Below are 27,387 nucleotides of genomic sequence, written 5' to 3' on the forward strand. Positions count from 1 at the left end.
AACTTTCATCCGATTGACTTGAAATTTGAAGAGGATTTATATGTCGGCTAACTGAATACAACCACGAACTATTTTTGAGATCGGCACAGGCCAAAGGTCAACAATTTCAAATTTCTAAAATCCTCAACTTTCATCCGATTGACTTGGAATTTGAAAGCGATTTTCATATTGGCGAATTGAATTCAACCACCAACAATTTTTGAGATCAGCATAGGTCAAAAGGTCAACATAGCCCAAAGGGCAACCACTTTTTTTTCTAATTTCTAAAGTCCTCAATTTTAATACGATTGACTTGAAATTTGAATGGGCTTTACATATCAGCTAACTCAATTCAACCACCAACTATTTTTGAGATCAGCATAGGCCAAAAGTTCAACATAGGCCAAAGGTCAACCACTTTTTTGAATCTCCAAAATCCTCAGTTTTCATCCGATTGATTTCAAATTTGAACAAGATTTTCATATCGGCTTACTGAATTCAACCACCAACTATTTTTTTTTTAGGAGCTCGGCCAGAGAGGAATCAGTAGAACACAGAAAGACTACCAACCTGCCTGCAGAGAGAGTGAAAGGCCCTCAGAATCGGCTTCATCGAGGGAGATACCAATGATTCTTAAATCTTTGGTTTCTACAGCATGAAGCTGAGCGAGGTGTGAGGCAGGAGCACCAGCCCAGAGAGGAGAGCAGTACTCCATCAAGCTGTGGATGAAAGCCTTGTTTGGGGTTAGAAGCTCAGTCGTGCCAAGAAAGAACTTTACACAACGGAGGATGCCCAGTTGGCGACTGACTTTGGAGGCCAGCTTGGAAATGTGGTTTTCCCAGGAAAGATCATGGCAGATAGTGCGACCCAAAAGCTTGAGTGACAGCGGGTTTTCCAGATGGTCTTTACAAAGAGAAATAGTGAGGGTGTGAGATTTTCAGGATTGAATGACATATTCCACTTTTTTTGACCAGTTTGTGATTTTATCCCGTCTGCAGAGAGTGAAGAGGTTGCTGCCTGTCGATCTCAGCGTTGAGATAAGGAGCAGCAGACGGTGGTGTCATCAACAAAAAGATAGAGAGGATTTTCCCAGAGAGTCGCATAGCTCATTAATGAATACCAGAAAAAGCACAGGGCCCAGAACACTGCCTTGAGGAACTCAAGCCTTCACAAGAAGGGGAGATGAGAGAATTCCATTCAGGGCCACACGTTGACTACGACCGGAGAGGGAGTCGGCAAGCCAAGCATGGAGATTTCCTTGGATACCATAAGACGAGTGTTTGGTGAGCAGGACAGGGTGACCGAACGTATCGAAGGCACGACATATGTCAAGGGAGACTGCTCTGAAATCCTGTTTAGCATGGAGGCCTCCATCCATGTTGAGACAGCTGAAGCAGCATGTCCAAATTGGAGTGGCTTGGTCTTAATCCAAAATGGTGATCACAGATCAAGCCTTTGGAGACCAGGAAGGCTTTATTAATTATATCAGAAGTGATGATTGATTCCATGACCTTGCTTGATTATAGGGAGTAGGCTCATTGGTCTGTAGTTGCAGGGATCTGTTTTTGCACCTTTTTTATGAAAAGCGGCAAAGTTGGCTGATTTCCAAGCATATGGCAGATGACCTTGAGCAAAAGAGAGGGTGAAGAGAACAGAGAGAGAGTGTGACAGCACGGCAGAGCAGGATTTGGGGACACGTGGGCTGATGCTGTCTGGTCCAGTTGCGGAATCAGAGTCGAGATTTGACAGAAACTACATCTTGTCGGGAGGGAAGGACACAGAGTCCTGGAGCAGCTGTGTATGACTGGTTAAGGTGGGTACAGAGAGCGATGGGTTTGGGACACAACATTTTGAGGCAAACATGGAGTTGAGGCATTTAGCCTTTCCACGTGCAATGTCAGGTGTGTGGCCGTATGAGGTAAGGGAGGGCATGGAAGGGGAACAAACAGCAGAAACAGATTTTACCAGATGCCTCCAGGACTTGGAGAAGGGAGACCGGTTTGAGAGTTCAGTCTTCAGAGTAGAGTTCAGAGTAGAGATATTATTTCCTGGCTCTCCTGAGGGTAGACACACTCTTCATCTGAGCTTTGTGAAAGGAAACTTTGAGAAATTTTTAACACCAGTAAATTCCAGAAAAAATTTTGATTAATTTTTTTCAATCTTTATTTTATTTAAATTGAATCAAATACTTTATCTCTGTTGAACACAAATGGCCTTCTTGTTAGTTCCACGAACCTCCAGTTCAGCAGTACTTGAACATGTTAAATAGGGTGGTGTAGAAGACTGCTTCAATCGCGTTTAATATCCGGAATTTTTCTGCTAACCAATCTTTAACTTCATTATTACATTAAAATTGAAGTATACATTCCATGAAGTAACATGTTCTATGAACTCCCAAGATGGTTCTCAATCTCATTTCCCTGCAAAAGACTGACGCTGACTTGTACACAGGTGATGTCTATTTGGTAAATGTGGAAGGCAGACAACACAACAACGATTTATCTGTCACAGAAGATTCAAAATGTGCTTCTGCGAAGGAAGGATCAGATGGTATTCACATGACAAATGGAAGTGCTTCCTGTTTTGCAACTGGTGAGTGGAAACGTAAAAAATTAACATACAATATTTTGTGTTGGGAAAATATATAATTTTTGGAGAAGTGTTAAATATTTTGCATTTTGATTTTGACAAAAAGAAAAGAAAATGTGTTCTTTGTTTCTGTAGAACAAACCAGAAGAAATATGGGACAAATAAGGTCCAGTCGCAGCTTGGCAGTGAGGAAGAAGCCTTTTTTGAAGAAACAATCTCGAAATCAAGATTCGCTTTCCATAAAATACAAGTGCATGTCCAGGCCTCGCAACACCAATATTAATATTAAATTAAACAAACACAATAAGGGTCAAGAAAGGCGAATACGTTATAAGTGTAATGTGTGCAGAATGGATTTTGCTTCAACGAGTAACATCAAAATACACATGACGATACACACTGGAATACGCCCCCACAAGTGCTCTGTATGTGATAAAGATTTCTCTTGTAACAACAGTTTGAAAAGGCATATGAAGATCCACACAGGAGAGCGTCCACAGAAATGCTTGATATGTGATCAAGGTTTCTCTGAAAAAGGCGTCTTGAAATTACATATGAGGATCCATACAGGAGAGCGTCCTCACAAATGCTCGATATGTGATAAAGATTTCTCTCATAGCAGCAGTTTGAAATTACATATGAGGATCCATACAGGAGAGCAACCTTACAAATGCTCGATATGTGATAAAGGTTTCTCTCAAAAAGGCAGTTTGAAATCACATATGAGGATCCATACTGGAGAGCAACCTTACAAATGCTCGATTTGTGATAAAGGTTTCTCTCAAAAAGGCAGTTTGAAATCACATATGAGGATCCATACAGGAGAGCAACCTTACAAATGCTCGATTTGTGATAAAGGTTTCTCTCATACAGGCAGTTTGAAATCACATATGAGGATCCATACTGGAGAGCAACCTTACAAATGCTCGATTTGTGATAAAGGTTTCTCTCATACAGGCAGTTTGAAATCACATATGAGGATCCATACTGGAGAGCAACCTTACAAATGCTCGATTTGTGATAAAGGTTTCTCTCAAAAAGGCAGTTTGAAATCACATATGAGGATCCATACAGGAGAGCAACCTTACAAATGCTCGATATGTGATAAAGGTTTCTCTCATAAAGGCAGTTTGAAATCACATATGAGGATCCATACAGGAGAGCAACCTTACAAATGCTCGATATGTGATAAAGGTTTCTCTGAAAAAGGCAATTTGAAATCACATATGAGGATCCATACAGGAGAGCAACCTTACAAATGCTCGATATGTGATAAAGGTTTCTCTCATACAGGCAGTTTGAAATCACATATGAGGATCCATACAGGAGAGCGTCCTCACAAATGCTCGATACGTGATAAAGGTTTCTCTCAAAAAGACAGTTGAAATCACATATGAAGATCCATACAAGAGAGCTGAAATCTGAAATACCAGGATATGAAAAATGATGTGAAGTGGATTTCGAAATTGAAGAAGCCTGAAATTGTACCAGTGATAGTCGGAGCAACAGGGAATCCGGATGATCAAGAAAACCCTAACTGAGTACTTAAAAACCATTCGCGGGAATGTCACGACAAACAAACTGCAGGTGGAGGGTGTCAGAGGTTCAGTGAGAATTCTAAAACGAGCCCTTGGAACAAAACTATGAGAATGAAGTTTCACAAACTGGTTCATGAATAATGATCCTTTACCGAAAAAGGAGAGATTTTGAGTTCTGGGAGAACTTCCTCCCGCCTCCTAAAACCCGCATATGGAGATAACAACCAACAAGAGCATCCTCACAAATGATTTATTTGTGACAAGGATTTTATTGCTAAACGTAGTTTGAACTTCCATAGTGCAACCCACGCTGCAGTGCTCGCATAAAAAGTGCTCTGACTGGGAAAAGTTTTTCTGATAAAGATTTGATAAATTCACATGGCATTACTCATACTGGGTTGAACGTGCCCTCTTTGTAAGCGATCCTCAGCAGTAGGCAGGGTATTCAGTGAACGAGTAAGGAGAAAGCAGTCTTGAAAACGTACAGCCCTTTGGGTATATGCAGCACAACTCAGAATACCATCTGGAACCTCTGACAACCAGCCAGCACCCCACACCCCTTGATGAAAGCCATATGGCTGGCTCTCACCAGATTGTCCACAACAATGACTACAAATTGCTGCCAAAAGACAACAAGAAAATTCTAATCCCATCTGCTCAAGTTTAAAGAAAATGACAGCTTTTAAAAAATGTAAAATTTATTTATTTTGTTCTCCATATCTTATTATAATAGAGTAAACGTATGTGGTTGTGTCGTTATGTTGCTATGTTTGTCGCTGTGTTTATATGCGACGACACGTCTTCTTCTTCTTTAAAAAAAATTCGTCTGCTTCTTAATTAACCCTCTTTATTGCGTTAAGACTGCTGAGACCCCTCAGACCTTTGACGACCCTTTAATTCCCCCAAGACCCTTCAGACCACCAAGACCCCCAAAGACCAAAAATACCCTTCAAGGCCCTGAGGCTCAAAAAGACCCTGAATACCCAAAAACCCAAAAGACCCCGAAGACCCAAAACACCCCGAAGACCCAAAACGCCCCAAAGATCCAAAACACCCCGAAGACCCAAAACGCCCCGAAGACCCAAAACGCCCCGAAGACCCAAAACGCCCCGAAGACCCAAAACGCCCCGAAGACCCAAAACGCCCCGAAGACCCAAAACGCCCCGAAGACCCAAAACGCCCCGAAGACCCAAAACGCCCCGAAGACCCAAAACGCCCCGAAGACCCAAAACGCCCCGAAGACCCAAAACGCCCCGAAGACCCAAAACGCCCCGAAGACCCAAAACGCCCCGAAGACCCAAAACGCCCCGAAGACCCAAAACGCCCCGAAGACCCAAAACGCCCCGAAGACCCAAAACGCCCCGAAGACCGAAAACGCCCCGAAGACCGAAAACGCCCCGAAGACCCAAAACGCCCCGAAGACCCAAAACGCCCCGAAGACCCAAAACGCCCCGAAGACCCAAAACGCCCCGAAGACCCAAAACGCCCCGAAGACCCAAAACGCCCCGAAGACCCAAAACGCCCCGAAGACCCAAAACGCCCCGAAGACCCAAAACACCCCAAAATACCCCTAATAACCAAAACACCCCAAAGACTCTTAAAGACCCAGAGGAAACAAAACACCTCAAAGACTCTTAAAGACCCAGAGGAAACAAAACACCTCAAAGACTCTTAAAGACCCAGAGGAAACAAAACACCTCAAAGACCCAAATGGCCTTGAAGACCCAAAACACCATGAAGACCCAAAAGACACCGAAATGGTCAAAGATGCCTACACCTCCAAAACGACGTGTGGTGAGGCGCGCGGAGCACGCCGAGTCACACTAGTCTTATTATAATAGAGCAAACGTATATGGTTATGTCGTTATCACACAGAGTTCTATAAATAAACAAGAGTGCGCAGTTCCTATACCGCTAACGTTACGATCGTGTGTGCACATGAGGGCACGTCCGCCATTACCAAAGAGGGCAAAAATTGCTCGGATAACCCGGATGTACATGCATTGGCGTACGAGTTTGAATGTACACAATACGTAAAACTGTCACTCGTGAACGAAACCGTACCTAGCTTTATCTTAGCCAAATTATGGAAATAAATAAGAAAAAAGTATTTCCTACAAATGCATTTGATAAAAGAGTGTATTTTCTTACCTGAAATTGACACTTTAGGGCTGAATGTCGATGTACAGCTTTGAACAGAAGTCATTTGTTTCGGCGATATACACAGTTATAATGCAGTGAGTTAAGCTTTAACTTCGTAAGCTAATACAGTCTATTCCATGCAACAATCCAGGGTAACACGACAACAAACATTCTAAAATGGAAACAAAATCCGTTCAAAGACTGGTTCAAATGTCTAATGAAGACACTCTGGACTTCCGTTTCCGGTCTTCCGGTCTGGACTTCCGTTTCCGGTCTTGCTGGCGAGGGTTCGTTTTTTCGCAGCTCCACACGCTCTCCATCGAAATCGAAGTTAAGTAATTGTTCCCATTTTGTATTTTCGTTAAAACTGTATTTATTTTATGGTGTATGTACGTATATTGTCCCGACAAAGATTTTCGGTGCAAATCTTTCATACCTGTATCGAAAATCGTGTTAATTCGTATCGTCTTGAGGCCTTGTACAGTGTATACTGTACAACCTTGAGGTTTTGTTTTTCTCTCAGCGGTCTGTCGTTTGTGATCCAATAACTTTCGTTCTCTGTTTTCGCAGTCTTTCCACCCCAAAGCCTACTTCCTTATGTAAATCTCAACTCAAAAAAACAAAAAAAAAAGACATTACCTTCTCTGTGCTCATTCGTTTATTCATTCTTATTCGTTCGTTCGTTCTTCGACCACGTGTTTCTCCCCCATTTCCCCAGATAGATTGTCAAATTTCAACTCGTTATTTTATCGTCCATGCGATATTGTTTGATTATAGTTAGTTTTGGTTTGAATTTCCTGTAACTCGTAATTAATTAATCGTGTTCTGCTCCTCGTGTGTGGCCTTGTAGTTGTACCCCCGTCGGTGTTTTGTTAACTTAAGCGTGTTTTGCTTGGCTCTTGGTTTTTTCCCTTCTACCCCGAACATAATACTCTGTCTAACGTTCTAAATCCCCCCCCCCCCCCCAAAAAAAAACAAAAAAAACAAAAACATTTATTTTATTTTCTCCACGTGTACTGTTGTCTCATCCTGTATTTTCTGTCCAGGTGTGCTGTTCGCCCCGCCCCCATTATCTCCTTGCCATCCACCGTTTGCCCTGTTCACGTGACTCGTGGTGGTCCCTCTCGGCTCTCCCCCCGTTGGTATTTTTGTGCATATAAGATTGTTCACAGTTCTGTTTAAATATTATTTAAATATGTTTAACCTTTCCCCTTCTGTGTTTTATTCAGTGGTATATTACAACACGCTGTTTTTCTTCCTATTTAAAAGGCTTTTCTCAATTTCCTCTCCAACTCATTCCACTTCAAAAAAAAGAAATTCAATATCTTATACGTCTCCCTCACAACATGGTCTAAATTCACATTCATTCCATCGTTCTGAATCGGATTGCTAACTTGAAAATCACAACAAACCCAATTTGTTATCAATGTTCGTCTTTCATTAATCATCCACTTTCTAAACTCCCCTCTTGCCCCTCCCATCCAAATCCCCCCCCTTGCACCTACACTCCTAAACTACCCCCTTGCCACTCCACTCTTAAACTCCCCCCTTGCCCCTCCACTCCTGAACTCCCCCCTTGCCCTTCCCCTCCTAAACTCCCCCTTTGCCCCTCCCCTCATAATCCCCCCCCCTTGCCCCTCCACTCCTGATCTCCCCCCTTGCCCTTCCCCTCCTAAACTCCCCCTTTGCCCCTCCCCTCCTAATCCCCCCCCTTGCCCCTCCACTCCTGATCTCCCCCCTTGCCCTTCCCCTCCTAAACTCCCCCTTTGCCCCTCCCCTCCTAATCCCCCCCCTTGCCCCTCCACTCTTAAACTCCCCCCTTGCCCCTCCACTCCTGAACTCCCCCCTTGCCCTTCCCCTCCTAAACTCCCCCTTTGCCCCTCCCCTCCTAATCCCCCCCTTGCCCCTCCACTCCTGATCTCCCCCCTTGCCCCTCCCCTCCAATCTTCTGCCCCTCCCCTCCAATCTGCCCCTCCCCTCCAATCCTTCGCCATCAAACCTTTCATCCTCTTCATCCTTCCCTTTCTTGGAACTCTTCTGCAACATCTGACACAGTATCAACTGCTCTCCCTACCTCCCCCTCTCATCCTTCATCTTACCCTACTCCTCCCCTCCCCTGTCCTGTACCCGATGCTCCCCCTCTCTCTTCATTAACGGTATGGACCTCAAACATCCGGGGCCTTCGCTCAAACCTGACTGATCTCTCCATACAGGTTGCTTCTGACAATCCAGACTTGATCTGCTTAACAGAGACTTTCCTCCTTCAAGATGTCTCTGATTCCTTAATATCTCTTCCTGGTTACTCCCTCCTCCGGTATGATAGACCTGAGCCTCGGCCTGGTGGTGGGGTGGCTATCTTTGTCAAAAACTCTCTTCCTCACTCTCCTTGCACTGCCCTCTTTCCTCCTCACCCGCAGGAGTACCTCTGGTTACGGCTTCCTCTCCGCTCCCACCTTTTGTTCATATGTGTTCTGTACCGTCCCCCAAACAGTGATGACTCCATCTACATTTCACTGTCTGACAACATGGACCAACTTCTATCCACTCATCCCAACTCTCTCTTCCTCATATGTGGTGACTTCAACTGTCATCATGCCACCTGGTTGGGTGTGGGTTCCTCTCTCACCAGTCATGGCACCTCAGCAAAGGACTTCTGTGACTCACTGGGATTGACACAATCTGTCAATTTCCCGACCCGGATCTCAGCCAATGGAGTATCTTCTCTTCTAGACCTGGTTATGCCAAACTTCCCTGCTAATGTCTGCTGCTCTTCTTCTGCTCCAATCGGTTCTTCTGGTCATGTGCTTGTCAAAGTGGACATCTCTCTGGCCATTCTCAGAGAGCCTCCTCAGCGTCGACGAGTCTGGCATTTCACTCAGGCCGACTGGGACGGTCTTCAAGGAGCCATCAATCATCTGGATTGGTCTCCCATCTCCACTGCCTCTGACATCAATTCTTCCTGGGAATTCTTCCAAAGCAAACTGATCTCTCTCATGCACAGATTTATCCCATCTCGCCTTCAATTGTCTTACCCTTCCTCCCGTCCATGGTACACTGAATCTTGTGGTGAGGCAGTTGCCCTGAAACAACTTGCCTTTGCCTCTTGGAAGGCTAATCCAACTGAAGGCAATCTCAGTTCCTCCACCAAGCTCGGAACAAGTGTGTGTATACCCTCAGGAGTGCCAGGAAGCACTATCTCTCCTCACTCAAGAATGAACTCTCAAACCTGTCTCCTTCCTCCAAATCCTGGTGGCGTCTGGTCAAATCCGTTTCTGGTGTTTGTTCCCCCTCCATCCCCTCCCTTACCTCAAATGGCCACACAGTTGACATCGCACGTGACAAAGCCGAATGCCTCAACTCTGTGTTCGCCTCAAAATCCTTAGTCCCAAACCCATCTCTCTCTGTTCCCACCTTTCCCAGTCGAACCCAACTGCTCCTGGACTCTGTGTCCTTCTCTCCTGACAAGGTGGAGGAGTTTTTGTCAAACCTCGACTCTGATTCTGCAACTGGACCAGACGGCATCAGCCCACGGGTCCTAAAATCCTGCTCTGCCGCTCTATCTCACCCTCTCTCTGTTCTTTTCACCCTATCTTTTGCTCAAGGTCATCTGCCAGCATCCTGGAAATCAGCTAACATGACCGCTTTACACAAAAAAGGTGCAAAAACAGATCCTTGCAACTACAGACCAATCACCCTGCTCCCAATTATCAGCAAAGTCATGGAATCCATCATTGCTTCGGATATGAAATCTTTCCTCTTCTCCAATGGCTTGATCTCTGATCATCAATTTGGTTTCAGACCAGGTCACTCTACTCTGGACATGCTGCTTCTGCTGTCTCAACAATGGATGGAGGTCCTCAATGCCAAACAGGAAATCAGAGCTGTCTCCCTTGACATATCACGGGCCTTTGATACGGTCTGGCACCCAGCTCTGCTCACCAAACTCTCCTCCTATGGTATCCATGGAAATCTCCATGCATGGCTTGCGGACTTCCTCTCTGGTCGTAGTCAACGTGTGGCCCTGAATGGATTTCTCTCATCTCCCCTTCCTGTTCAGGCTGAAGTTCCCCAAGGAAGTGTGCTGGGCCCTGTGCTTTTTCTGGTCTTTATCAATGATCTCTCCGACTCTCTGGAAAATCCTCTCTATCTCTTTGCTGATGACTCCACTCTCTGCCGCTCCATTCCTCTTCCCTCAGATCGGCAGTCTGCAGCCTCCTCACTCTCTGAAGACCTGAACAAAATCACAGACTGGTCAAACAAGTGGAACATGTCTTTCAATCCTGACAAATCTCACTCTCTTACTATGTCTCTCCGAAAAGATCGACTGGACAACCCTCCCATTAGTAAGGGAATTTTATGAGATATTTCACAAATCTGTTAACTAAATTGTTACCAAAAAATTTCTTCACCAATATGTTTGTAAAGGTGTGTAATAACATGTGTTAAAATGTTGAAGGTCAACTCCCGTGGGAAACCCAGTAAAAAAGCTGTTGAATTCGGGTACCGAAAAATTATTTTCGAGAATTTTTATTTTTTTTAATCGGCCCTTAAGTAACTTATGAGGGGTCAAATAAGGGTTTTTCATGATTCTGAGTTGATTGTTAACATGTATATTTTCACTTTTACATTTACACACAAAGTAGCTTTTATTTCACATACATATATAATACTCAAGAGTTATTTCTCATTCACAATGTCAGAAGTTTCAACAGTCATTGTCTATGTCTTCTTCAGACTCAAAACATCATGACTGCAGTTTCTGCATGTAATGCCATTACAGACTCCACAGGCCGAGATGCACGTGACCCCATTCTTCTTGCAGCTGCATCGCCGGTTGCTGCAATCTCCATGACAATTACAGCTCGTGAACTGCAATAGCTTCCAGGATAGATCAACTGGATCACATCTAGTAGTCCAGAATCTTCCATGATGTTACCCATTGATCCAAGATAAGACTTCAGCAGGTGAAAACCACCCAACCTTGGAATGACGGGTAGATTTGCCTGCTTTATTATATTCACAGCCTTCAGCCAAATCGGAAGATCAAAGGTCACTATAGCGACCCCAGCGCGCCGTATGCACTCTTTCAGAGTGGTAAAGATGGTGTTGAGGTCATTAGGGTCTCCTTCAATAACTGGGAGGAACTCGATCTGTGTGCTCTGCTTTGCATCATTAGCATGGATTCTCTTCATCCAGCCATTCCAGTTGGAGTGTGGGAACTCAGGATCGTTGGCTTTGATCACCCACCCCGCTGCCCAGAGTGTGTCACCTGGAGTGAGGAGTGGCTGATCATGAGCCAGGGAGGAGGAAAGTTCAGCGAGGGGGAGAAACATGATCGCGTTCGTTCCTATCTGTTTCCTGTTCGTAAATGGAATAATCTTTACTTCAGTTCCTCTCAGGATCTTAGCTTTGTCGAGTGCCTTCAACTTCACCCGGGTGAAAGCTGCTGTTGTCTGTGGATCTGGCAAAGGTGGTGCCGGAGAGGTGACTTCGATCCAACCCATTGAGTGAAAGGGAGTGTTTCCGTGAATAGAGACAATGTTTAAATCTGTATTGTCTCCAACAAACTGAGTGACTGCATTGTTTGTTTCCCCAACCTCCATAAAGACCACCTGATCATTACTTGACAATTCACTTTCACTGGCTGGCACTTTGGCTGTCATCACTGATTGATCCTCAAGCGCAGCATCAACCGCAACCTCATCATTGATCTGTTCATCGGTTTCCTCCACAATGGTGTCAAGAGTGCCAGAAGTATCTGGAACATCATCTCCACTCCTACTATTAAGGAAGCAGTATTTGTAGTTTTGTGTCTCCGTGTAAGACTCAGTGTATCCCAGCCGGTGGAACTTGTTGAGCATCCATTTTGACCCAAATCTATGATCAAGTTGTATGGCAAGCCCCATTTGGTGTGGCAATACTCCAGACCGAGGTCGACAGGCCTTAATAAAATTCTGCCCCCAAACGGCAACTCTTTCGTCTGTCTTGACAATCGGTCTCAAGAACATCTGAAGGCTTGCAGGAACAAGTGTCAGCTGACTATCGATGTCAGTCATACTGTGTGTGGTGGGGTATGACTTTGGACCTAAATCAATCAAGGCAATATCATTGGATATGAACTTGAGTGCCGTCTTTATGATCTGAGTCTTCTCATCTCCATGGTCAAGATTAGCATGATGCGCTCGCAGAATATTGTCGGTGCCATCTTTGAGACAGAGTACATCTGCCCTTCTTTCCTGTGTTGTGAAATACAAGGTGTCTTCGTATTTCTCTAGAAGTTTTATCTTTAGCCAATGCTTTGAATAAGAAAGGCTCTTCTCCAGTGACTGATCAAACTCCTGCAGCTTTTCATGGACTTGGTCCATGTTCATTACCCCATGCTCTAATTCTGAGTCTAACCATTCGCAGAATTCAATAAAAACTGCCTCTCGCTCCTCATCAATACTCCTCTGTCCTCTCTTCCTTTTTCCTTCCTCATCAGTCTTGGACAAACTGTCACCTCTCTCAAACATAAGTTTGCATCGCAAATGGTACAGTGTTTCTTCTGCTACCAAGTCGTTGATCCCTTCCAGGCGTCCAGTGACTTCAGTGCCCCAGTCATCCCCGCGACTCCGTGCTGTCTTCAGCAAGCGCAAGCTTCTGCAGTCAAATTATCTGGCACTCTGTATTTCTTTCTAGCTTGTGCTGGATTATTTTTGTAGAGCTGGGCTGGTTGGTTGCAAAGAATGCATACATCCTTATACAGGAGGTCAACTGACTGTGATCTTCTTGAACTGCAGCCAGTTGATGAACTGAACTCACAAGTAGTGCGTCTTCTCTTCAACTTTGATGACTCTTTCTCTGCCTTTGATGCTTGAGCTGACTTCTTGGTGGTTGCAACAAAGTTGTTGTACAGATCATTTTTACACTTCTGGTGGTACCTCAGTTTTCCTTCCTTTTGAGCCTCCTTCATACGTTCCACAACAGTAACATTTTCGACAGTTTCTGCTTGTTTCAATAAAGTTGAGTATCCCTTTGGAGTTGCCTGTATGAGCCTTCCAGCTGGTGTATCCGAGTGTGCACAGATGAAGCAATTGAGCACAGGTGGAGTAACGTCTTCATCCATATTGCTAGACTCCATGTCCTGCAAAGTAGAAAATGAGATATATTTAGAAATTATTTTTCCACAAAGGAGTGTCTGTGGTGAAATATAAATGTTAACAATCAACTCAGAATCATGAAAAACCCTTATTTGACCCCTCATAAGTTACTTAAGGGCCGATAAAAAAAAAAAAAATCTCGAAAATAATTTTTTGGTACCCGAATTCAACAGCTTTTTTTCTGGGTTTCCCACGGGAGTTGACCTTCAACATTTTAACACATGTTATTACACACCTTTACAAACATATTGGTGAAGAAATTTTTTGGTAACAATTTAGTTAACAGATTTTCATATGTTTCCCTTACTACATCTACTTTCTCAACAATCCTCTCCAAGAAGTTCTGTCGCTCAAGCTTTTGGGTCTCACTATCTGCCATGATCTTTCTTGGGAAAACCACATTTCCAAGCTGGCCTCCAAAGCCAGTCGCCGACTGGGCATCCTCCGTCGTGTGAAGTCCTTCCTCGGCACACCTGAGCTCCTCACCACATACAAGGCTTTCATCAGCAGCTCAATGGAATACTGTTCTCCCCTATGGGCTGGTGCTCCTGCCTCACACCTGGCTCGGCTTCACGCTGTTGAATCCAAAGCTTTCAAAATCATTGGAATCTCCCGCGATGAAGCTATCTCTGAGGGCCTTTCACTCACTCACCGCAGGCAGGTAGGTGGTCTTTCTGTCTTCTACCGACTCCTCTCCGGCCTTGCTCCCCCAGCTCTCTCTGTGCTCTGTCCCCCAAATATTCCTACAGGTCGCACAAGATCTGCCAGCAACCCTCTGATGGTTAAACTGCCGAAATCTCGGCTCTCTGCTCACCTTCACTCTTTCATTCCTCTTTTCTCCCACCTGTGGAACAAACTCCCACACTCCCTTCAATCCCTCTCCTCCCTCCAGGTCTTTAAAACAGCTGTTCACCACCATCTCTTATCTTCCCCCATCCATAACCTTGATCTTTTCTACCCCCACTAATTCACCCCAGATCCACCTTGTTTGAAATTCCAACTTCTTTCCTGGAAATCCTGGCAGTGTCCATATGTTTATACCTCTCCCATCCCCCCCCCCCCCCCCTTCACATGCCTCCCCCCCAAAGCCCTCTCCCTCCCACAGATCTGTCGATGTCTCCATGTCTCTCGGTCCCTGCTCTCAAATGTTGTGTTTGTGTCCTTCCCCCTCTCTCTCCATCTTGTCTACTGCTCCCGATGTTATTTGTTTTATGTGTCTGTTTGTCTTTTTGTGTGATTAATGTTCGCTCTTTCACGAGCCTCGATCTTGTATACAACAAAAAAAAAAAAAAATAAAAAAAAAAAATAAGTAATCCAACAAAGTACAGCATAATGATCCCTCAATTGTGAACTTGAGTAAGTGTGAAAAGTCCGTCGTGAGATTGCCGTCATGCTGTAACTAGTGTAGCCTGAGGAATTCAGTGTCATGAGTGTAGGCCTATTCAATTCACATGATTCAAGTTCCTGCATATTTCCAAATGTTCCTCAGTTCCATTTATTGTCGCAATACATCCGTCATAGGCAATAGGCATCTAGTAAAATCCACAGCCACATTCTGCTGATACACAATTTTCAGGCACTTCAACATGTACCGTACCCAGGAGAGCATCACAACAGTGATGTAATTTATTGTCCTAAAAACAAAATAGTTTTTGTCAGTTGGTGTCTCCTTGATGGCTTATTTTCATTAACAAAACGTTCTGTGTACAGTCTGCCATGATGATGAAGAAAAGTCCGAATGAATAAGGAGCCGATTTTCTTTATAAGCTGAGTGACATGATCATCTTCTTCCATCAAGTATTGGTCAACGCAGTGTTCATTCAGATCTGAGAAGACAGAACCATGCACGGTATTCAGGACTTCGAACTGAACTGACTTCAACAGATTGGAGGATGTCCTCATGGGTCCACCTTCAGTAGTACACAATGTTTTCCTAAAATTGAAAGATAAATAAACTTTAAAAAAAAATTGTAAACCGAAAAGGCAGCATGGACGTACTGCACAGCACATCAGTAACACTAGAAAACCTATGACTTTTGACCTCGACCTCACTTTCACTATGCATTGGTTCACTTCCAAGATCGGTAACCTGTCTGACGTCATTGCATGTTTTAGGTTGAGCAGCTATAATGTGTGCGCACTGTCCATGGAATTGCATCATAATATTTACGCGTGCAAACAAAAGCGGTCAACAAGAAACGTGTAGCGCACAGGTAGAGACGCTTTGTAGGTGAACCAAAGCATAACATGTATGCAATGTTTGACCAAAGCATAACATGTCATCTTTGACCAAACCCTTTCCTTCGACAAATACACTAAACAGATCACAAAGTCAGCCTTCTTTCACCTGAAAAACATTGCCCGTCTCCGCTCATCCCTCTCCTCCACGGCTGCAGAAACCCTCATCCACGCCTTCATCACCTCCCGTCTGGACTACTGCAATAGCCTCCTCTATGGTTCACCCTCAAAAATCACCAATAAACTCCAATACATTCAGAACTCCGCTGCCCGTCTACTCACTCATTCCCGGACCCGTGACCACATCACCCCCGTCCTTTACAAGCTTCACTGGCTCCCCATCCCCCAGAGAATCCAGTACAAAATCCTCCTCTTGACATACAAAGCCCTCCATAACCTGGCCCCATCCTACCTGGCTGACCTCCTCTCCAGACACACTCCCACCCGCAACCTCCGCTCTGCTGGTACCAACCTCCTGACCCCCTCCATCCGGACCAAATTCAGATCCTGGGGGGACAGGGCCTTCTCCATCGCTGCTCCCACCCTCTGGAACTCACTACCTCACACCATCAGAGACTCCTCCTCACTCACCACATTCAAAACATCACTAAAGACCCACCTGTTCAACGCTGCATTCAACATTCAACCCACAGCATTTAACCCCTGACTATCTCTTCTCCTTCTCCCTCCTTTTGCTTTAAATATTTCCCTATTGATTCTTGTCTTGTCTTTTTGATTCTTGTCTTATATATATGCCGTATATCGCTGCTGTTTGTTTTCTTGATTCTTGTCTTTTTGCAATTGTTGTTTTCATGTATTGTTATGCATTATGTTTTCCACTCTGTCAAAGCGCCTTTGGGCTTCTGGAAAAGCGCTATACAAAATAAATGAATTATTATTATTATTATAATGTTGCTGTACATGTACAGGTCATCATTGAGTGCAAATTTCATTAAAATACATCAAATCATGTACAATAAATGCTCAAATACAAATATTCAATATACACGTTGAAAATGAATGACTGAATTTGACCGCTAACTGACTGACTTTTGCCTCCCCAATATAATTTCCTCTTTCCAAGGATCACTCTATTCAATTCATGTTAGGAGCAATAACAACAGCAACTTTTTTTCGTCTTTTTTTCGCCTTGGGCGACTATTTTATTATTCACCATATTATACACATAACAGAGTCTGAAAACAATTTTTTTCTGTTGCCTTGGAGGACGAAATTGTTTTAAAATCCATTTGGTGTGTGACAATTTTTTTCTTCAAAAAAACACCCAGCCCCCGTGAAATCTTTTGGTGCATCCCTACTGAAACATGTATACTGTACCTTAGAATTTTGTCTGTTGTTTTTACAATGTGGAACACATCTTCACGCGGTTTAACTAAGCCACCTCTGTCCTTCCTGGTTGTCAATTGGGATGGATATATGGGGTCATGTGATGAATAGTATGGCAGGAGCCTCAGCTGAAGAGTTATTGTGAAGGGCTATACAACAGTGTGTGCACTTGCAATCTTGGATGATGCTGCGTGTTACATAACCTGCCATATAATGTAGTACGTGGGCGTGAAACTCGGATGGATGTGAGAGGAGTTCAGCAAACTTTCGCATTTTAGTATTAGTATGGTGTACTGCTGCAGATGTCGAGTGAAACACATCATTAAGTGGTTCTTCTATGGTGACGTTGGCTTTTTTTGATGGCATGATAGAGTTCTTCAGTAATTTTGATCTCAGCACCCATTTAAATTGCATACAGTTGGGATTATTGTTCCAACCTCCATGTCTACGTGCTCAACGAAAAAATGTTTCAAGGTGGTCCTGCGACATCTTAAAGGTGAGGACATACTTGAAAGGCTCCATGCCTTTCAGGAGGTGCTCAAATATAGCCAAGACCGAGTCGATGGTGACCAGAAAGCCAATCCAGGCTGTCTTCCTCCTTCCCATGCACAGTGGTTGTCCTGTACCATCTTTCAAATCCTCCAAGTACTTCTTGACATCAACCAGACATTTCTTCCTACTTTCAAAGTTGTACAGGTTCATGTAGTCCTTGAGCCAGACCAAAGGTAATGCTCCGGCGGGGGGAGTAATTCTCATTATGATTTTCCATTAGACCAATGTCTCAAGTGTCAGAAAAGGTGTGATGGACATCTGAGAACGGTAGCTTAGTGCCCGGATGGACGCCATCTTTGAAACCACCCAGCTCGAAAATGCCCATTTGGTGGGGTACATTGTTGCACGTGTATCTGGACTTCTATACTAGCTATCGATGTGCGGTTGACAACTAAATATACGTCCGATGTGTACCGTCTAAATAAAAAATAATATGAAGCATTTTGTTTTAGATTAATTATTATAAAAATCAATTATCGAAAAAAAATCATATATTTTTCAATATTTTATTATTAGACTTGTACTTTTTTTAGTGAAATTTTTTAGTGACTTCCCAGATCGAGGGCCACGTGGTCAGGAGAACCTCGTCCCTTCTGGTTGCCCTGCCGTCCCGCCGTGGGCGCTGGCAGGGTGTACTTCAAACTAAGCTTAAGTGTCAAGCGTTAAGTTCCTCCTTGCCCTCGCAAGGGAAAGGCTAGGGTCAAGCTCTTCCAAATTTCCAAACACTAGAAATCGGACGTCTCAAATTAATTAACGAATTTGTAAATACATCTCAGTCGCCCGCGACCTCTCTAGCGCGGACGTCGAACCAGTTCATTTCCGGGCGACCGGGCCGAGTATCGGCTCGGCCGTGGCCGAAGCCGCTGATTCTGCCGTAGCACGCTAACGCGTAGGCTCGCGCGCCCCTGGTCCGCCGGGGCTCCGCGGGTGTCCTACCGTGCCTGGCTTGCCGGTGCCCGGGGACGGATTTCGCTGTCTAAACATGGTAGCGCTAGGCCAGTGGGACCGCCGGGACCCACGTGCACTCACAAGGTGTTCTGCGCGTGGGCGGCAGTATCAGACCGGGGCGTCCAAAGGCGCCACGCACCCAAACGCTCCCCGGCTAAAGTTCATCCTGAAAGCGCCCACATTGTGCGGACAAACCAAGTCAAGGGCCACGTGGTCAGGAGAACCTCGTGCCTATCGGCCGGCCTCGAAGACCGAAATTGTGACGGTGTCACCTGTCACCTCGCCACCACTCAGCGATTCCTCTAGCCTGTCGATGTTATCGAATGCTAATAGTCGGGACCGAAGGGTGCACATGTGACGGAAGTGGTACTGTATCTTTCTCCACACTTGCTAACTGCCGACTGGTATGATTTTCCAAATTATGCATTGTGCTACACCGTTTATCTGTCTATAAAAATAACTCAAAAACTAAAACATATCATCCACCACGAGTTTACAACAAATAAATGTAAAGAGGCATAAAATGACTTAGGCCGCCGCTGGCATTATCTATTCTGACGATAACGCAAGTTAGGAATGTCGTACGGAGAGGATTTTAACACCATACGATATCTAATAAGCAGGCGGAAATTGTTACATAGGAAATCTGCACTTTGGTGGCCATCTTGGATTTCAAAATGGCCGCCAATTATATTAATTATTCATTACTAGAGTTTGGAAAGACGTATGGAGCTGATTTTAACACCATACGATGTATATTCCTAATAAGCAAGCGGAGGTATCATTGAACATGTCATGTTTTAGTCAAATAACACCGGTATGATCTTCCAAATTATACATTTTGCTAAACCGTTTATCTGTCTATAAAGATTTTCAGGCAATTTGGCCTGCATTATAATAGAGAACAACATATGCTATACAATATACAGTGCACACAAAGTTAATCATCAGAGTCGCCATCAGAGTCATTGGCATCCTGAGCCACGATAGCATCATCCTGCACCATGTTGGAGCATCCCTGCAGCTTACACACAACAGTGCACTTCAACCCATTCAGTATGCAGGAGCAATCTGACGGTCGACACGTCCTTCTGCATGTGCATGAGATGAGATTCAAGACGACATCTGGAGCTGGTAGACCCGCCATCCATCGGATTGTGAGCGAACCGCCATCATCGAGTTCCCAACCATGTCCTGCTGATGGTGTTGGGACGTCTGGTAGGTTTTCAAGGCTGCGTCGCCAGATAGCCGCCTGATAGTTGGCCCTAAGCGTATGCTGCATCAAGGAGTCTTCACAAGGCGGCAATTGTCCAGATTCGATCTGGCCCTTCTTTGCACAGAACATGTGATAACGGAGCGAATTAACACCGACGATCTTCGTGTTCTTGGCGTACAGCTGACACGTGAAGGCCTGAATGCTATTGAAGACGTCTGTTGGTACATTCCACGAAGATCCCAGATCTGTGAATGCTTGAAGATACAGCTCATTCGCTTGCACAAGCTTCAAAGCCTTTATCTTTCCTTGGCTAGCCAGAGCACTCACAGTGTCACACCCGCTCCATGCATGAAGCCCTGGCAATGCACTGCAAACTCCAGACCCGTACGTACATCAACTTGTGGAGTCGCACAGCACGGTTGTATTGCTTGCCTTCCAGAACCCTGTTGATGGAACCTTCAGCGATTACTCCTGACTCAACAGCTACATCCCGAAGGCCTGCATCTCCAAACATTTTCCCAATGCTCGACATGAAGTTACAGATGGTATGGAAGTTCCCCATCATGAGCACGATTCTTCCATATCGATCGACATCTTTCCATGCTATTTCGGTCGCCTTAGCAAATAGTGCCTGGTCTAGCACCACCGGTATACGCTCAAGCTGAAGTGATGACATGATGTTCAGAGCTTCTCTCAGGATTTCTTGCACTGTTGCCATATCTGTGGCAGGCGCGTTTATAGTCGGCAGGTAGCCAACTACATCTTCCGTCACCTGAACACGATCTCTAGTCATGATGTTGAAACCAGTCCACGAACTGATTGTCTGGTTGCATGGTTCCAGCATGCGAGTCATAATCCATACGTGATTTCGGCGCTGCGCAAGGGATGTTGCGCCTGCAAGAGTGTCAGAAAGATCTGCAGGCTTGATTGCAGGTGGGCCCTCTCGTTTCCCACCGCTGTATATTGGAACTAAATCGCTGGATGACGGGATAGATCGCTTCTTATCTGCTTTGGATACTGCCGATGGAGGTTGGGGCGGCAAACACGACTGCGACTTCGGTTGGACGATGATACCGTTGACGCGATGCGATGTTCCGCCACCACTCAGCGATTCCTCTAGCCTGTCGATGTTATCGAATGCTAATACAGTCGGGACCGAAGGGTGCACATGTGACGGAAGTGGTACTGTATCTTTCTCCACACTTGCTAATTTGTCTATGCATAGCGCTGTCTCGATTTCTTCCAGAACTGTGTACGAACATCCGTGCCCGAGTCGATTCAATATTCTGATGACCTCTGTATGACCGGTGAGCGTTTTCATGACCCACGGAAGTAGGACATGCTTCGATGTTCTGATGGTACCCCGGTGTACAGCATTGATGATATCTTGAGCCATCGACCATACCAGTGTGTCGGCACGCGCAGAGCTACCCCCACTCCCGCAAATCAAAGTATGCAGAAATACACGAAGAGAATCTGGTATCTTCACGTAATCTGAAGTGAGTTCTGCTGGCTGAGGCGTCCAACGTTCATTGTAATGAGCATCTTTGATCTGGTGTCGCAGTGAAGTAGCTGCACGCACAATGTTACTTTCACCGTCCGTTCGTTCAAATGCTTTCACTTCTGCTTTCAGGTTTACGCACTCTGCAGCAATCTCTCGCTTTGTCAGATTATCGGGCATCAAGTATACACGGTGTTTCACATTGAAGAAGATGAGCGATTCTCCAAACTCTCTTTGTAATGTGCGCTGCAGATTCTTCTTGATGGAGTCACGAACATCAACTGAAAATGTATCTGAAGACAGGATATCTGTTGCAACATCAACTATTGGAACAATCCTCGGGTTCAAGAACAAGTCAGTGCGAATGAAATTGAATATACATCGTATCATTTCTTTTTTCTCGATATTATCTTCAATGTCAGTTTCTACTTGAGGTTTTTGGGGCCGTGTGTAGTTTCTATAGCAGGAGAAGTGGTAGTGAGCCTCAGCTGCAACCATATCTCGTGTAGTCAATGCCAAAACTCTCTCATCATTGCGAGCTGTCGCAGCATCTCTTATTGTCTTATCTGCTCGAAGTTCAACAGCCAAGACAACTGTTTCACGGGTACGACTGCCTTTTATGAATTTTGAAGCACGCTGGCAAAAAATGCATTTATCATCGTAGACCGTTGAAGTTGATCCTGTCTCTTCCCGTGATGATCGCCGTCGCACCGCATCGCCAGTATCAACTGAAGAACTTCTAGCTGCATTGGTCAAAGTAGCTAGGTGGTTTTTGTGAGTGAAGTCTGATCTACAAGCCCTATGGTATAATATTGGAATATTAGGAAGTTCAACTGCGCCTTCTTGGACTAGCTTTAGAATTGGATAAAAGTTTCTAACTGCGGCTGCGTCACACAATGTCTTCCAAGAACTGTTGCCCGCTGCCTTGCTTAGTTCAGAGAGTGGCGACTTCTTGCTGCACAGGATGCACGTTCCGGACTCAGGTTCAATCTTCGCCCGTTTCGCCTCGACACCGGCCATCTCAGCTGAAAGAACAAAAAGACTGACGTTAGATTACTCCGATATCCGAAAAGCTCGCCAGCTTACATAGACATACTCATCCAAGTCAGTGAACATGTTAGATGGCGCCACAATACAACTCTATAATAGAGTTGTATGTGGCGCCATCTAACATGTTCACTTTTAGTTCTTAAGCCACCCACCCCCCCCCCCCCCTCAGAAATTAATCAGGTCACCGCAACAAATCTCAGACTGAGATATAGAATATAGGATATAGATATAGAATAGACTGACGTCACTTTCGGCACTGGGTTCTGTGGGTTGATTATCGGCGGGAAATTCCAACTGACATAGTTTCGGTTTGTGGAAAGTGCATGCCTTTTCATATATTTTTTGTGTAAACTCGTGGTGGATGATATGTTTTAGTTTTTGAGTTATTTTTATAGACAGATAAACGGTGTAGCACAATGCATAATTTGGAAAATCATACCAGTGTTGTTTCACTAAAAAAAGTACAAGTCTAATAATAAAATATTGAAAAATATATGATTTTTTTTCGATAATTGATTTTTATAATAATTAATCTAAAACAAAATGCTTCATATTATTTTTTATTTAGACGGTACACATCGGACGTATATTTAGTCGTCAACCGCACATCGATAGCTAGTATAGAAGTCCAGATACACGTGCAACAATGTACTCCACCAAATGGGCATTTTCGAGCTGGGTGGTTTCAAAGATGGCGTCCATCCGGGCACTAAGCTACCGTTCTCAGATGTCCATCACACCTTTTCTGACACTTGAGACATTGGTCTAATGGAAAATCATAATGAGAATTACTCCCCCCGCCGGAGCATTCACTTCAAAATATGGCCGGTTGGCTCAAGGACTAATGGGTTGTTTATACCCTTTTGCAGCTGCAATTCTCGAGTTCATCAAATCGAAGAGCTCGTCAACCATGCGTATAAATTTGTCGTTTCCTCTGCCAGAAAAATCTGGGTGGTGTAAGTCTTTCCTTAGAAAATCTATAGCATCGGCAACTGACAAACTCAAAACTTGAACGGCTAGTTTCACATTCATTTTATGTCGCTGCCATTGGACGTGTTTGGATTTCAGTTGATTTGCCAAGTTGAGATTGTCAGTCTCTTGGATTTTCAGCAGTTTCTCTATGTATTTCCATGAAATGGGGTTTTCATCATGGTATACTGTTCCCATGGTTGCAAAGCAATTCCTGAGCAGTTAGATCATGTGATGGGCATCAAATATGAAATACACCTTTTGGTCCTGATTTCATGGATGGGGGAAATATGATATTACAGCACCAGGTGTCAGGGAACACCCCAATCTTGCTGCAGTGGTCTGATTGGCATATGATCCATCACAAACTACCCCATGAACTGTCATCCCAGCATCTGTCAAAACAGTAATTAACTGCTTGATAATCTCAGCTTGGATATCACCAGATAAGTGGTCTGCCAGGAAATATGCAACAGGAAATTTCCAGTTATATGTTGGCCCCACAGCCATGAACACAAGTGCTTTTGCAGCAAGAGAATCTCCACATGAGGGTTGTAGGTTTCCACAGTCAACAAATCCTGAATAGCTACCAGTCTTTGGGTCAAACACTACCTCCTTCACTGCCATTGCATCAATCATGAGTGTACAGTGCTTCATAAAGGCTTGTTTTGTACCATCTTTGTCAAGTGCTCAATGACCTCTGTTAGAAACCCTGACTGGCAGTTAATGCTCGAACTCCATTTCCGAATAGTAGCTGGATGTTGACGATGTAAGTATTCTCTAATGAATTCATATGCTTGAGCACTGTAGAAGTGTAATGTTACTGCAAACTTCTTGAATTCTTCTGAATCCCATGTTCATCTGTCTCTAGAGCTTTCAATTCGTTGTCGATAAGGAGAAAAGTTTTCTCATCAAAGTTCAGTTTCAAAAGATCAAGCTGTCCCTGACTAAGAAGATCCTTGTCTGTAACAGTCTCTAGCAGTTTAGAGATAGTAGCATCCCTCCTCTTTACTTTCTGTTTCAGAACTTTCAGTTTTTTGCGAGTCTTGGTCAGCTTTGTGCTTGTGTCCTTCAATTTCTCTGCCACTGCATCTGGAGATGTACAATAGCTATGGTCAGGAAGTGGCGTGTCTGGTTTTCTCTCCTTTGGTTGTGAGGCTTGAGTTGTAGATGGTGTGGACAGAGGCCCCTTTTTAGGTGGCTCCTCCTTTTGGGCATCTCCTTTTGTTTGAGCACTGGGTAAGATGGGAACACAGTTGGTACAGCATTTTTGTTCAGTTGATGTTTGCTGGCTTCCGTGTCATCTCTGGGATGAATACCTGGATAGAAAAAACGAAATATGACATTATCAGTTCTGTAATTTAATTTATCTATATATGGCTTGATTTTAGTGCTTATTTTGTGTGTTTGTTTTATAATAGTCTTAAAGTGATTTGACAGCTGTTATCAAAGTAAACTATGTCCTGTTAATTTTTTTTCAGGGTTTCTCCAGTGTGTGATGGGTGCAGATGGAGGTGTGTTTGTGTGTGTGTTTTTGTTTTTTGTCTGCGTCCTTTCATGCTTGTATCTGGGACGTAACGTTTAGGCCTTTTCTCATTTGTTTGTTGTTTTTTTTGCAATTTTTTCATGTGCCTCTTCAAGGGATTTGCCTTTCTCGAGCGTTGGTCCTACTAAAGTGTTTTTCACTTTTTTGTAGATTGTTGATTTGATGTAGTTTTCCATTGATTTGTAGTAAAAAAAAAGATTCTGAAAAAAAAACGTTACACCGGTATTGCTCCTTTTTGCAATCATGTTTTACAATATTTTCAACTACATAACAATATTTTCAACTACATAACAATATTTTCAACTGCAACAGCAGCAAAAGCAATAACACTAACAGACTATGCAACAATAGATACCTGATTGCCAAGTGATCAACATTAATAATTTGGTGCATTCCCCTAATTAAGGAGGGTGGTGCAATTACAGCTTAGGTGAAATTTGAGGATCACGAAAACAAAACAATAGGAGCTTTCTTATTGTAGGCCTACCAAAATGTGTACATCAATTTGTAAGTTAGTACCGTATGGGGTTAATGAAGGAATAGAGAGATTAGGATATTCCCAACAACAAGACTAAACCTACGTCGTACATAATCATCCTTCAAGACATGCTCACTGAAGACTCTGTGGTTGACAGTTGGTGTGAAGCTACTTCGACTAATGTTGGTCTTCCACTTCTGCAATGGAATTGCATCTTCAAGGGGGAATCTGCAAATATAACGACAAATGATATTTACCATAAGGAATACAAAGAGTGCATGTCCTCACCATCACTTTTCGGCAGCAAACAATAAAATTGTAAATATTTTTTAAAAATAGGTTAAAAAAAAAAATAGTGAGGCCCAATACATAAATATTTATTGCATCATTTTAGACATACAATATTTGTAAATACAATATCTGATCTAGGCCTAAGGCTTAATCTCCTTCAATTAAACTTCACTTCATGCCTAGTAGGCCTAGGCCTATCGAGTTTTAGTTGTCTAGTCTCAATTGAAGGCATCAAAGTTTAGACACTTTGCTTAATAAGCTGTCGGTAGTGTAGTCTCGGTTCCAAGGCCTACGTATCAATCTTGGCCCTAAAAACATATATGTCATCGTAGTAGTACTATCACTACTTACTAGTACTAGTATCATCAGGCCTAGCTCGGGCCTAGGCCCTATCCCAGTTTATTTTTTCCCTCTAGATTTTCATGCTGTTGAAAAACGTCACCCAAACCTCACAATTATGCCAACACGATGCCCTCCCTCTCCTTCCACTGGAGGCTTTCCTTCTGTGGTACATTTGGCACAAGTGTGAGAGTGTAAGGGCTTAATCATGTAATAATAGCCTTATATTTGGTCTAGGGCTAGACCTATAATATTTTGTTATGTCTACCAATCTACCTCCAACCCTGGTGTTGGGCTCGCGGCTAGGGTGCCGGCTTAGGATCCTAGGATCCTGGGTTCGAATCCCGGTCGATCGCTGAATTAACGCCAGGGGGGTTGACTCAGCCTGTCATCCTTCCGAGGTCGGCTAATTGAGTACCAGTTCACTGGTAATTCCCTGTTTGTCGTTAAAGGCGGCAAAAAGGGTTGGCGTCAGGAAGGGCATCCGGCCGTAAAACATTGCTTCAAAAAGGGGACCGAAAAACAACAACAACCACGGTTCCCGAAAAAGGCCAACCCCTGCTTTGCGGGGAAAAATGGCCTCTAAAAAGTATTTTTTTTTATTTTTATTTTTACCAATCTACCTCCAGGCGTGCTATTATAGATAAATTAGATTTCTTGCATGCATGGACTGAAGTTGGGGACATAAAAGTAAGTTTAGTTAAAGTCCTAGCTAAACTAACATGAATTCAGTTGTCATGACATTCATGCATTCATTCATTAATTCATTCATTCATGCATTCAATCATATTCATAACCATTGCCATTCTTCCTGTTCTTGCTAATGAGAAATTTATCATTTTAAGCTTGCCCAGAGTAAAGTCTATCACTTTTCGAGGAAATAACTTTGACAAAAAGATTGTGAAAAGTTTATTTATGTCATCAAACAGTCATGGGAGATCTCGCGAGATCTTTGTCGGCAAGGTCACGTCTTTTCGAAGCTGTCCATGCGCTCACGCTTTCGAAGTTGAGTAATTTTTCACAATTGTGTTTTTGTCGAAACTGTATTTATCTTTCGGTGTGTGTACCTATAGTGTGTCCTGAGGAAGATTCTCGGTGTTCATTTTTCATACCTGCATACAAAATCGTCGGTTAATTCGTGTCGTGTCTTTTGAGGCCTTGTAGGCTACCGTGTCCGACCTTGAGGCTTTGTTTTTCTCTCAGCGGTCCGTCGATTGTACTGAAATTACTTTCGTTCGTTGTTTTTGTCCCAGTCTTTCACCCCATACTTCCTTGTTTAAAATCTCAACTCAAAAAAAAAATAATCCTTCTCTGTTCTTATTCGTTGTTCTTATTTGTTTATTCGTTGTTCTTATTTGTTCGTTCGTTCTTCGATCACGTGTTTCAACCCCATTTCCATTTTCCATTTCCCCAGATAGTTTTCACTGCTCAATTTAAAAATGTTTAAACTTTCCCCTGAAGTCCTGTATTCTGTCGTAGATTATACAGTCACGTGAAAAAGTAAGTACACCCCATCTAAGGTTTT

The 27,387-nt window shown here is 43.8% G+C and overlaps 2 protein-coding genes across 6 annotated transcripts in view; both read left to right on the plus strand.

Annotated features, from left to right (window-relative positions):
- The window catches only part of LOC137436035 (uncharacterized), a 90,221-nt gene that overhangs the window by 1,054 nt on the left and 61,780 nt on the right, over positions 1-27,387 (plus strand). For all 5 annotated transcript variants that reach the window (XM_078785783.1, XM_078785784.1, XM_078785770.1 and 2 more), the window contains exon 4: positions 2,431-2,571. In XM_078785783.1, coding sequence (XP_078641909.1) covers positions 2,431-2,571 — 141 coding nt within the window. The remainder of the gene's footprint in view (positions 1-2,430; positions 2,572-27,387) is intronic.
- LOC144894058 (uncharacterized) lies at positions 2,846-4,765 on the plus strand. The gene has a single exon (XM_078785787.1). It carries the CDS (start codon positions 2,919-2,921, stop codon positions 3,951-3,953), a length of 1,035 nt encoding a protein of 344 aa, XP_078641913.1. The 5' UTR covers positions 2,846-2,918; the 3' UTR covers positions 3,954-4,765.

Source organism: Myxine glutinosa, chromosome 1, assembly GCF_964187855.1.
Source record: "Myxine glutinosa chromosome 1, kmMyxGlut1.1, whole genome shotgun sequence".
Taxonomy (NCBI): domain Eukaryota; kingdom Metazoa; phylum Chordata; class Myxini; order Myxiniformes; family Myxinidae; genus Myxine; species Myxine glutinosa.

Coding starts and splice junctions, on each gene's coding strand:
- LOC144894058 (XM_078785787.1), top strand. CDS start 2,919: ATGGATTTTGCTTCAACGAGTAACATCAAAATACACATGACGATACAC.